General features: G+C 36.6%; 1 protein-coding gene across 1 annotated transcript; it reads right to left on the bottom strand.

Annotated features, from left to right (window-relative positions):
- Positions 1-979: 979 nt before the first annotated feature.
- LOC137410418 (kinesin-like protein KIF21A) lies at positions 980-8,262 on the bottom strand. Its single transcript, XM_068095837.1, has 7 exons — positions 8,182-8,262; positions 6,625-6,733; positions 6,361-6,541; positions 5,115-5,279; positions 3,041-3,341; positions 2,277-2,476; positions 980-1,334 (listed from the first exon to the last, which is right to left on the bottom strand). Exons 1-7 carry the CDS (start codon positions 8,260-8,262, stop codon positions 1,280-1,282), a joined length of 1,092 nt encoding a protein of 363 aa, XP_067951938.1. The 3' UTR covers positions 980-1,279.
- Positions 8,263-13,606: the final 5,344 nt, after the last annotated feature.

The raw sequence follows: 13,606 nt of genomic DNA, 5'->3' as shown, positions 1-13,606 counted from the left end.
AAATCAGAAAGTGGAGTCAGTTATTTGGTATCACTAAAAAAATGCCAAGTAAATTGTTTGTTTATTAATATTTAAAATGTTTAGTTACAAAAGCCTTTAGAAAGCGTTGACTGCTGCTAACAGTTTGATAATGGCGTTCCCTTAATAATAACCTTTAACTCAAAGTTCTTTAGATGAGAAGTCATTGAGAAACATATTAGTTTTCTCAAACTGACCAACTGGAAAAAAAGGGAATACTATAACATGCTCCACCCACACAGTACCAACTCATTATCAATGTTTAACTGTAGAGTAAGTAAGCAAGTATCACAGAGGGCTTCAAAGACCACATGGTAGACTACATTATGAGGTTTTTTATTACTTCGCAATACTACCTTCAGAACTGTTATCTTGCAATACTACCTTAATAACTGTTACTTTGCAATACTACCTTCATAACTGTTACTTTACAATGCTACCTTCATAACTGTTACATTGCAATGCTACCTTCATCACTGTTACTTCGCAATACTACCATCATAACTGTTACTTTGCAATACTACCTTCAGAACTGTTACTTTGCAATGCTACCTTCATAACTGTTACTTCGCAATACTACCTTCAGAACTGTTACTTTGCCTTTAAAAGTATCATTTTGATGTGTTTTCTTCCTTAAGGTGAATTATCATATCTATAAATGCATGCTTTTATTGGACCGAGGATGCAAACGCATGCAGCTCAACAATGAAACACTCAACTATTGATGTTATTGTATAGTTTTAATAAAATTAGACTAGCTGTGAGCCAATGTTGTTATGATAAACATATGTAGGTACCTTACAAAATTAGAGCAAAGTAAAAGGATTCGTGTTGATACATATGACAACTCCATTACTCTTAAAGTTAGTTTATTTTTGAGATAATTTCAACGAACAAGATTGAATACAATAAAGCCTATTGAACCAAAAATAAATGCGCATTTCGAAAATCTACAGCCAGTTAAAACAGACAAAGTGTTTAAAAGGTTAAAATAAATATCGACGAGAAGAGAAGAATAATTGCATCGATGGATATGATGTAACATCATGATGATCTTTGACAAGAAAGAGTTTATAGTCGGATGTGTACTAGGAATATAGACACATGCAAAGTACATGGGTCAAACAATTTGAACATTGATTTAAAAAAGGAATGTATAAGATAATTTTCCTGCATAGTCATCAACCGTAAAGAAAACAAAAATAGCTACATAAATACAGACAAGAAATATGAGAATATGGAGAATGAATCTGCGCTTTGGCTATGAACTGTATAGTTTATGTGGGTCCATCCACCAGATCCTTATCGTGCAATCACTGAAAGAGCATGAACCATGTCTGTTATACATGCTAAATCGTGGCGCATGAAAAGTTCTTGGACAAAGAACAAGATATGTTGGTACAACCAACCAAAGTTATCAACTTCTCCATTTGGCATATTTACACAATTCTCACAATGATGCTATTGAATAACTATAAAAGAAACTGTCAGCCCAATATATTGCATTTATTTAAGATTTTGTTTGACGTATCAACAACGTTGGATGCTTAAGGAGTTCTAGTCGCGTTAAAAATATCAATAGGTTTTGCTCCCAATTGACAAAGTAGCATCGCAATCATTTGACCGCTATACAATTTGTAAAACGTCACTTTTGAGGCATCTGTATTGCCACACCGATCGACTAGGTAAGTAGTCACACAGTCAGTACAAAAATCATTAGTATTGCTTAGGTGAACGGTTCTCAGTAAATCAGGCAACAAGACGCTATGCGACTACTTGTGCTTACTCATGATTTATCATTAAAAATGGGTATAAAACTTTGTGATTATACTCGAATACATACAGTAATCAGTGAATTAATTGGATTTAAGGAAAAGCCAGTAAATCTATACTATTTGGCTAATTGGCCAAGTGTCTCATTAGAACACATGGCTGACAGACGTAACATTAAATTTACAATAAGCTTACATAATTTGTATATTGAACAATTACCTACCTCTGGTGACAGTAAGTACTATATACTAGTTAGTAGATATAGTGAACAGTTACCTACCTCTGGTGACAGTAAATACTATATACTAGCTAGTAGATATAGTGAACAATTACCTACCTTTGGTGACGGTAAGTACTATTTACTAGCTAGTAGATATACTGAAAAGTATCCTGCCTCTAATGGCAGTAAGTACGATATACTAGCTAGTAGATATATTGAACAATTACCTACCTCTAGTGACAGTAAGTACTATATACTACTTTACCTAGAGGCAGTAAAGAGATTGCTGCGGTTGGTAGCCATAGAGTTGACGGCTAATGAATGAGCACGCACTTCATCTAGCTGCTGGCAAGTCTCGTTTGACCGAATCTTCACAGTGCCAGAGCGACAGCAGCTTAGCAATATGTCATTATCTGGTAGCATGCACATGTCGGTGATCCAGTCCTTATGGGCGCCATTAACTGACTGAAAACAATGCAAGTTGAGGAATGAGGAACCAGGAGTTTGTTTGAAATTGACATTCAACTTAAGCGGAAGGGAGCGGCGTGAACTGCATTAAAGATGGTAAAGATTAAACACTGGCAAATCAACTTGTCCCTTTTGAATGAGTCAACAATGCGATCCTGCAATATGAAACTTTTAATCATAAACGAGTCTCTGTATTGTAACAAACCTACAAGACATTTGCAAATATTGGTGAGAGACACAGCATAATGTCTTGCGTATGACAGGTTGATCTGGTGAGACTGAACCAGATGGGCTCAACAATGCAGCAATGACTAGGTCTGACATATTTTATATTGACTCTGATCTCTAGGCCATCAAGTAGGATCACAATTGGATTGAATGATTACCAGGAAAACCGATATACTGATATCAATCATTCACTCATCTCAAATATTACTTCTAATAAAAAATATTTATTACAAAGTGGTGATCTTGATTGGTGACCATTACCGGAAATAACTATCACCTTTATTTTGCTATTAAATAGAGCAACACCTGGTATTGTGAAAACACCAATTTTACCTGTGGTTGAGAAGAGGGTTCACTGAGGTTCCATTTTTTGATACACATATCCCGAGAACCACTAAAAAGGATGTCCTGACGATGCGCGAGACATTGAACACCATCATAGTGAGGAGGGTCCATAGTAAATTTGGCCTGAATTGGATAATTTGAAGTTTGTTCATTGGAAATATCAAATCCCTTAATTAGATGATCCTTGGAGCCAGTTAAAAGTTGTTCTTTCCCTCTTGAGTCGTTGTATAAACTAAGGCAAATAATCGGTGCTTGGTGGCCGCTAGCAACCTTTCCGACTGCCGATAGCCTGTAAGCGTACAATATTTTACAGATCACCAGCCTTGACAGTTTAAATGAATATAGCAATTAGTCATCAAAAAGGTGCAGAAGCTAAATTGCTAGATTTAGTTGTAAGTGCTGTTAACAATATATATATGGTTAAATGATGTTGTGCATGCAAGCGGACAACCAATGAAAAATAACTGTCAGTTACAAAATGCCACATAGGGTAGATCAAATACACATTAGGAGTGACCCTTGGACTTATACAAAGAAAGAAGATTAGGGTTGTGCGCATAAACCACTGATAGAAGAAAGGTTATAGTTGTGTACATAAACCACCTATAGAAGAAAGGTTATAGTTGTGTACATAAACCACTGATAGAAGAAAGGTTATAGTTGTGTACATAAACCACCTATAGATGAATGGTTATAGGTGTGTACATAAACCACCTATGGAAGGTTATAGTTGTGTACATGAATCACCTATAGAAGAGAGTTACAACTGTGGTGGATTTTTTAAGATTCATACACCAACCTCTAATAATAGTAAGTACTATATACTAGCTAGTAGATATATAGATAAGTATCCTACCTCTAATGGCAGAAAGTACAATATACTAGCTTGTAGATATATGGAGAAGTACACTACTTCTAATGGCAGTAAGTACTATATACTAGCTAGTAGATATATGGAGAAATATCCTACCTCTAATGACAGTAAGTACAATATACTAGCTAGTAAATATATCGAGAAGTATCCTACCTCTAATGACAGTAAGTACAGTATACTAGCTAGTAGATATATCGAGAAGTATCCTACCTCTAATGACAGTAAGTACAATATACTAGCTAGTAGATATATCGAGAAGTATCCTACCTCTAATGACAGTAAGTACAATATACTAGCTAGTAGATATATCGAGAAGTATCCTACCTCTAATGACAGTAAGTACAATATACTAGCTAGTAGATATATCGAGAAGTATCCTACCTCTAATGACAGTAAGTACAATATACTAGCTAGTAGATATATCGAGAAGTATCCCACCTTGGATGTGCTATAAAAACCTTTTCATATTTTTTATTATTTTACCTATCTATAATTTTGCTTGTTACATTTGCATTAGACCCTTGCCATACGAAATCAATTTGTTCCGGTGTTGGCATCGTAACATAAAAATGTCGTATAGAGGGGTGTAGAAGCCCATCATGATTATTTAATACAAACACCCCTTGGTGAAAATCATCAAACTTTTATATTTTCGTACTGACAGATTGATCTGGTGAGACTGAACCAGATAGGCCCAACAATGCAGCAACGACTAGGTCTGACGTATTTTATATTGACTCTGATCTCTAGGCCATCAAGTGGGATCACGATTGGATTGAGTAATTACCAGGAAAAACTGATATACTGAAATCAATCATTCACTCCTTCTCAAATTTTATGTGATGTACACACTAAAAATTAATGACAAAATACTATGTTAACCTTGGTAACTACAGTTACTAATACTAATATTTTTAAAGTGCTTTTAACAGAAATAGCTGTCAATGAAAGTGTGTGCCTCAGAATTCTCTAATTTTCGTAATCTTCAATTTTTTTAACTGGAAAATCCTCAAACTATAATATACACAAATATTTACAAGGAAATTGAAGACAAGCCGGCATCCAAACTGAATCCATCATTATCAGAGGGATTCTTAGCAACAACATTACATTTGTGGACAACATACAAACTAACAAATGTAGATTTTTATTCTAGGGATCGTAACTGAAAAAAACGCATCAACTTACGTATTGAGGTCCCAGAGCCGAACGGTGGTTCCAGTAGTTGTGTATAGTTTATGTCCATCTCTGCTGACTTGGATATCAAATATCTGCTGCTCTCCCTGTTGGAGAATGGCCTGACTGCTCGACGCTGGCTCCACAGGGATACTGTCATGCACCAGACCAGAGGAACTGCAACATAAGATATAAAACCTCACATTGTGTCCATCTCTGTTGGCACAGTATTCACTATAATAGGAACTAACCGTTATGATAGGAACTAACGGTTATGATAGGAACTAACCGTTATGATAGAAACTAACCGTTTTGATAGGAACTAACCGTAAGAATAGGAACTAACCGTTACGATAGGAACTAACCGTTACGATAGGAACTAACCGTTACGATGGGAACTAACCGTTACGATAGGAACTAACCGTTACGATTGAAACTAACCTTTACGATGGGAACTAACCGTTACGATAGGAACTAACAGTTATTATAGGAACTACCCATTATGATAGGAACTACCCATTATGATAGGAACTAACTGTAAGGATAAGAACTAACCGTTATGATAGAAACTAACCATTACGATAGGAACTAACCGTTATGATAAGAACTAACCGTAAGGATAGGAACTAACCGTTATGGTAAGAACTAACTGTTATGATAAAAACTAACAGTTATTATAAGAACTAACCGTTATGATAGGAACTAACCGTAAGGATAAGAACTAACCGTTACGATAGGAACTAACCGTTACGATAAGAACTAACCGTTACGATAGGAACTAACCATTACGATAGCAACTAAACGTTATAATAGGAACTAACCGTAACGATAGGAACTAACCGTTATGATAGGCACTAACCGTAAGGATAGGAACTAACCGTAAGGATAGGAATTAACCGTTTTGATAGGAACTAACCGTAAGGATATGAACTAACCGTTATCATAAGAACTAACCGCAAGGATAGGAACCAACCGTTACGATAGGAACTAACCGTTACGATAGGAACTAACCGTTATGATAGGAACTAACCTTTACGATAGGAACTAACCGTTACGATAGGAACTAACAGTTATTATAGGAACTACCCATTACGATAGGAACTAACTGTTATGATAGGAACTAACCGTTATGATAGGAACTAACTGTAATATCTTATGTTGGACAGTTTGACTGTATGTGTGGTAGAGAAGGTAACAAATAGCCATATAAATGTAATTGCATCTGAAAGCAAGTAAGTATGAGTCGAGCTAGGCTTACCTGAGCACTGTTATACATTTAGCTCCAGCTCGGATGTCCCACATTTTGACAAATGAATTGGAGACAGTGTAGACAAGCCGGTTGACCTCGCAATATCGAACTTTGGAGACATAGTTAGGGTGGCCACCAAGACACAAAACTTCTGAACCAATTGACATGTCCCACACTTTGCACGTCAAGTCTGCGAGACAAAAGGAAACACAGGTCAATTATGAGGTATTAGAATATGTTAGTGCGTTAGATTAGAGTCAAGTTGACACTTACCTTTACTGCCAGAAACCAAAAGATTGTCGGCGGCACATATAGATAGTACAGCCTTTGTGTGACCAACTGCCTTCTTTACACATATGAGACTCTGGTTGGAACTTGTCACCTGCAAGAGACCCATCAAAATGAAAACATGTAAATTTAAGTAACAATGTTGCTGAGCTTCTAGTAACAACATCGCTATTACAATTTGATAAGGTTACACATACATAGCTCTTAGACAGAAACCAATCATACCTCCTATAAATGATCTACTGCAGGTATAAAGATGACTCGAAAATATCTTCACCCCAATGTTCTATTAGTGAAATTTTTTACGTCAATCGTTTTAAAGGCTTATGGGGAATAAAAATTATGCTTTCAACATATAATTATTTTACTTGCATATCGTGTAGTTAGTCTAATGCTAATTTAATGCTATCTAGCCATTTTACTATATCAAAGAGTGCATCGCTTAGCCTAGAAAAACTAACATTAAAATCATAACGATTCCTAAAATTATAATTTTCTTGTAAAGAAGAGGTGCTGCAGTCCGTGGTTTGGTGTGCTACTAGAACACCAAAGGCAAAAAGTGGGGCTAGTTGGAAGAGTAGCGATTTGCCAACTCATAGCAATCAAAATAGAGGCTCATGAAGCAACGCGCTACAATAGGAGTACTTTGGAGCAGCATCGCTCAATATTATCGTCATAAATAAACCTCTCCAAGTCGTTATACAATGGGACTACTATGGACTACGAATGCCTATTGTTTGCTCATCTGGCTAATCACTCGTGTTGTTTGAAAAGCAAACATTTGTAAGCACTTGCTTAGTTACAAGTTACTCCTAGGATGCCATGGCTAGTATCACCTCTCTAGTCAAGATACACAAGGTCATAAGGTCAATTGCCCAACTAGTTGCCTAGATTGTGTATAGATTGTGTGTAGACAAGTGTACCAGACACATGATGTAGCGAGGTTGTTTACAATACATTGTCGCATGGTAAAAATCATAGACTACAGAAAACGTATTGTAGGGCCATTCAAAAGGTTTACGCATTGGGCTTTTATTTAAGAGCTGATAACGCCAAAATTGAGTTGGCCCCTTCAAGGCAGTGAAACGCATCTGTTATAACAAACCACTCTGCAATTTGGTGCGCACTCTTTGTTAATTCTTGCTATTTGAGACTAACAACACTAATTCTAGCCTGAGTTTCTAATTTCTAAGAGATGCAATATTCCTATTTAGTCCAATGTGAGCCGAATAGTATATCTTTAGGGGAATGGCATTAGGGCAACTGTTTGTTCAGTCTGAGACTTTTTGCAACAGTACTCAGTCAGCAATGCTCTAGAAACACGCGACTGTTCATCATCGTGATTATGAAATGTTTTTTCCATGCTCGGTTAATATTTGTTTTTGAATGATTTTAATGATGTTGGAGGTATCACAGTAAGTTAGTATTAGGCTGTATAGACTCACATACATGCAAATCCAGCTCATAATTTGTTAGTCAACACATGAAGACAATTACGTAAGTAGTTCAACGGGTTAAACTTGAAAACTTGGGCCTCATTACTTTGTCACAGCTGCTGACGGTGCCAAAGCTCTGCGCCTTTTTATTTTGTGTGCCGCAAGTTTGTGTGTTGGTGAGCCTCATGAATACATTAGTACTGTCAGAGTCCCGGAGTGGCTGGCGTCTCCTGCTCAGCGATGGCGAGGATGGGGGTGTCAACCGCACGTCTTTTATTTCAGAAGTGGTCAACTGTGATTTATCTCTGCTGAAATTAAAATAGCAGAATAAAATTCAGCCTGCAGAGCAAGAGAATCATTATAGCTCATAGTGCGAAATGGAATATTTAAATTTGGAGAGACACTTTCATGAACTTTTTTATACTAAAATTTAAGCCTATACCAGTTACAGAACTGTCACCCTTTTATTAACACACTTCTTTGTTTAAGTGAAATCTCTCCTGACAGCTCTGCCAGGTCTTCTTGAAGATGGTCAGACTCTACAAGAATTAGAAATGATAAAAACCAGCTGATTATATCAAGTCCTGATGAGCATATGAAGGTTTTAGCAATGCTTTCGACCAGTATTCATATGGGTAGAATAGCACCAGTGTATATACGTATATGGGTAGAATAGTTACCAGTGTATATACGTATATGGGTAGAATAGTACCGGTATCTATACGTATATGGGTAGAATTGTACCGGTATCTATATGGGTGCTATTCTACCTAGTATAGATACTGGGTAGAATAGTATCTATATGGGTAATCTTGGCATTGACCTTTAAACGGTTGCATCAACCAAGGGTGATCAACTGATCAAGGCGGCAAAAGAAATTAACTGAAAGCAGCTGTCATATATGTTATAGCAGTTGTTATATATGTTATAGCAATTGTTATATATGTTATAGCAGTTGTTATATATGTTATAGCAGCTGTTATAAATGTTATAGCAGCTGTTATATATGTTATAGCAGCTGTTATATATGTCAAAATATGATGCTAGTAAGCGATCAATGAAAGTAATCTAGACTTGCACACTACGCTTACTGCTTCTAGCGAGCTGCTCTTCCTTGTGTTAGTCTAGCAAAACATTATCGAATTAATTGTTACATGATATACCTTACCCGCCTTAGCTTATTATGGCATAGACTTATTATGGCAATAACTTACTTAACAAGTTGTATACCATTACTGTTAACAAACTGTAGATTTCACCTTAGTTGGTGGTCTTTACTACTTCTGAAAAACTCAGATTTTGCCCCCAAGTGAACAATAGTCTAGAGACACCTCATTTAATACTCTAACATAGAATTCAATTCTTTTTTTAAAAATTACAGATAAATAATTTATAGATAGGCTAACTTTCAATATTATTTGCGTTCAACAAAGTTTACATAAGTTGGTAAAGCACAATGTTCAAATACTATTTGACTGAGAAAAATGTAACTAGCAGTTGTGACAGAGCTAAAACATAAGTTAATCATGTAAAATGTATCAAATAGTTTGTAGCTCTGAAAGTTTCAAGTTAATTACAAAAGATACATGAACGCAACATTTTTTGTGGCGTTAAGAAGAAAAGCAACAAATGACAGCCACTGACTTACATTTAAAAAATGTGTCAAAATGTGTAAGAGTTGAGGCTGTTGTGGCTAGACACACAAAATAACACGTCACATTGACAAATAAATGGACGAGTGCGAATTTGCCTTTACCAGGCGAAGGCCATGACATTCTTGTTAGATTTTTTATTATCATTAGTTGTTATTATTAGCGTTTTTAAGGAAATTTTGTTGTGTAAGTTTTACTGTTGGTTTTGAAAGAGAATAAATTGATTGGTTAAAAAAGGTCAGACTTTACAGAATCCAGCTAGTTTTTTTCTGCCTTAACAACAACAACTTAAAAGCATACTATATAAAACATGTAATATAATTATTAGGTTAACAAAACTGTGTTTTGCCAAATAAACAACGACATTGATTCAAATTGTCTTTGTAATTTATTCAAATATCCATTCGCATCTTACTGACACTTAACAATGATTGAACAATGCGTGCAGAGTTATTGAAATTAATAATAAATGCCTGTTCAATAAATCAATAAAGGTCAGTATTACCTGAGGTATTGAAGAAACGGAATTGTTATCCATTTCAGTAGGAAGTGTTTGCACAGAACTATCACCACTAGTGCCACTGCTATACCGTTCTAGATCTCTGCAGGCAGAAAAAGTAGGTTAAGGCCGGTCATACGGAACAAGTTAAGGCCTGTCATACAGAGTAAGTTAAGGCCTGTCATACAGAGTGAGTTAAAGCCTGTCATACAGAGTGAGTTAAGGCCTGTCATACAGAGTAAGTTGAAGCCTGTCATACAGAGTAAGTTAAAGCCTGTCATACAGAGTAAGTTAAGGCCTGTCATACAGAGTAAGTTAAGGCCTGTCATACAGAGTGAGTTAAAGCCTGTCATACAGAGTGAGTTAAGGCCTGTCATACAGAGTAAGTTAAGGCCTGTCATACAGAGTGAGTTAAAGCCTGTCATACAGAGTGAGTTAAGGCCTTTCATACAGAGTAAGTTAAAGCCTGTCATACAGAGTAAGTTAAGGCCTGTCATACAGAGTGAGTTAAAGCCTGTCATACAGAGTGAGTTAAGGCCTGTCATACAGAGTAAGTTAAAGCCTGTCATACAGAGTAAGTTAAAGCCTGTCATACAGAGTAAGTTGAGGCCTGTCATACAGAGTGAGTTAAGGCCTGTCATACAGAGAGCTAAAAGCTACTAAAACTGATAGTAGCTATTTACTATAAATACTATTTACTGTGTATGTGAACTTGTAGCTGTCATAGATAGATTTGCTGGAGCTCACCCTATAAAATTTTACTTGCATTCACAAACATGAATTAATGCAATGTCCGTAGTCATGTATTTTAATAGTCAATTTATTGCACTAATGCTTTAAAAAAATTTCGAAAAAGATTAAATGTCCAGTAAACTGATGCAAATAGAAACAATCACATTAACCTTAACACAAGAGAAGATCTTAACACAAGAGAAGGTACCACAGCTTATAACTACAGGTAGATCTTAACACAAGAGAAGGTAACACATCTTATAACTACAGGTAGTTCTTAACACAAGAGAAGGTACCACAGCTTATAACTACAGGTAGATCTTAACACAAGAGAAGATGAACCACAGCTTATAACTACAGGTAGATTTTAACACAAAAGAAGGTAACACAGCTTATAACTACAGGTAGATCTTAACACAAGAGAAGGTAACACAGCTTATAACTACAACCATCTGCAAGACATTTCACATTCTCTTTGATAATCCTTAACACCATGGTAGTAAACGTAGAGTGTTTAGAATATTTGGCCGGCTTACATTCTTGTTGCGACTGTATAGTTATCCCGGAATCCTGCAAAACCTGGTCTAAAAGCTGATCCCGTAACCTGGAATCCATCTGCATTTTATCGTAGCGAGCAGTCAACTCCTTGAATTGAGATTCTTTCTGAGTACAAGCAAAGCCCTGAGTGAGAGCGAGTGAGAGAAGGTGCTGCAACAGATACTTGCTTTCATCAACAGAGGAGACATCCAAAGCTTTTGTCAAACTAGTCTCGTCCTAACAAGTAAGGTAGTATGTGTAATGAGCACATTTTGTAATATGGTTCAGAGACATCATTACAAGCAATATAACAACCAGTTCTTCGAGTTGCGTTGTGATTGCAAAAGCAATGACCAAATTTGATGCTCAAACCAAAGAGCTATCGCAATATGTAAATGTAACTTGTTTTGCCGTAATATTAACTGATAAAAACTAATGAAAAAGGACTCAAGAAAAAAACAGCAGGGGTTCATTCTATAAGAATATATAACATGTTAACTGTTTCTTGAATCTATGAGAAGAATTTGAGCCATAATAAAATTATTGATATAGGAATAAAAGTGTCATTTCTTCTAGTGAATAACGACAGGTGAAAAGATTATCTTGGCTTATAATAATATTTTATATGAGAGACAAGATAGGTATGAAAGGGCATGCAAGTCATACGATGAGGTTTAGAGGTTGTTAGAGGGGTAGCGTTTTAAACATAACATGAACTGCTTCTAGTGAATTATTGAGAAAATGTTTCCAGTCGATAGGAGATGAACTCATTGTGGATGTCAAATAAAGGTGAAAGATTATAGATTCTGAATTAACAAAATCAAATGTTGCTGCATGACTGTAGAAGATAACTTTACTGATTTACATGCGCTTACGTAAATTCGAGTATAGTCATCTATGGGAACGGGCCGATAAATGGGAATTGTTAGCTAAGCCCGCTGTAACATTAAAAAGGATAAATAAAGCAATGAATAATTACTAAACATACAACACACTGATGAAATATATTAGGTAAATGCTTAGACAGGAAGCAATGCGAGATTACTAAATGCTTAGACAGGAAGCAATGTGAGATTAGTAAATGCTTAGACAGGAAGCAATGCGAGGTTAGTAAATGCTTAGACAGAAAGCAATGCGAGATTAGTAAATGCTTAGACAGGAAGCAATGCAAGGTTAGTAAATGCTTAGACAGGAAGCGATGCCAGGTTAGTAAATGCTTAGACAGGAAGCAATGCGAGGTTAGTAAATGCTTAGACAGGAAGCAATGCGAGGTTAGTAAAGGCTTAAACAAGAAGTAATGCGAGGTTAGTAAATGCTTAGACAGGAAGCAATGCGAAGTTAGTAAATGCTTAGACAGGAAGCAATGCGAGGTTAGTAAATGCTTAGACAGGAAGCAATGCAAAGTTAGTAAATGCTAGCAGTAGCCACTACAAGCCTAAGCAGACGCATAGCAAAAGCAAATGAACAAACCTTCGCCTCCTCTTCCATCTGCATGATATTGTTTTGGCACTCAGACACGTTACTCTGAATGTATTTCATATTGGTGCTCATCGTCTCCAGCTGATCTTCTAGGTCCATGGCGACAGTCGTCTGCAAATGAATAGGAGTTACATAACAACTACCTTAAGCGTGGTTCTCATATATGCCGCAAAGCACCGGCAACAGCACCGCAGGCTATGGCGGTGAAATGTGAGCCTACACGCCGGGTACCGCCGAGTACCACCGGTAGTTGCCGGCAGTCAACACAAGAGTTTAGCGCTTTTCAAATTTCGCAAATAGCAGCAAGCAAAACCTTCCTGAAATGCACTGTACAGGTAAAGGTCACCATTATCAAAATGGCGTGGCGAGCGAACATTTTATGTGAAGCTGCGATTATGTTTAGCAATGCAGCTTTAGATGTGAACAGAAGCTGCCGATCCTAACGTCGCAAGCGTTTTGCTGCGCAAGTTACCGCCGGAGTCTCGCAATCGATATGGAAACCAGACTTTAGCAGCTATGAAGATGAGTTGAACATATCAACAAAATTGCAGCGCAATATAGTGTAACCGTGACATTACTGATTACTCTATGCAATGTAATGATTATGCCAGCAATTATCAAATAAGAGTCTG

This window comes from Watersipora subatra, unplaced genomic scaffold (assembly GCF_963576615.1).
Source record: "Watersipora subatra unplaced genomic scaffold, tzWatSuba1.1 SCAFFOLD_42, whole genome shotgun sequence".
Lineage (NCBI taxonomy): Eukaryota > Metazoa > Bryozoa > Gymnolaemata > Cheilostomatida > Watersiporidae > Watersipora > Watersipora subatra.
The sequence above is the reverse complement of the archived record's forward strand: the minus strand, read 5'-3'. Positions and strand labels throughout refer to the sequence as shown.

What these genes read in the sequence shown, in the direction of transcription:
- LOC137410418 (XM_068095837.1), bottom strand. Translation starts at nt 8,262, where the DNA reads ATGAGGCTCACCAACACACAAACTTGCGGCACACAAAATAAAAAGGCG. An exon ending in AAATGTATAACAGTGCTCAG is followed by an intron (nt 5,280 to 6,360) that starts GTAAGCCTAGCT and finishes CTTATGTTGCAG; the next exon opens with TTCCTCTGGTCTGGTGCATG. An exon ending in CGGCTCTGGGACCTCAATAC is followed by an intron (nt 3,342 to 5,114) that starts GTAAGTTGATGC and finishes GTACGCTTACAG; the next exon opens with GCTATCGGCAGTCGGAAAGG.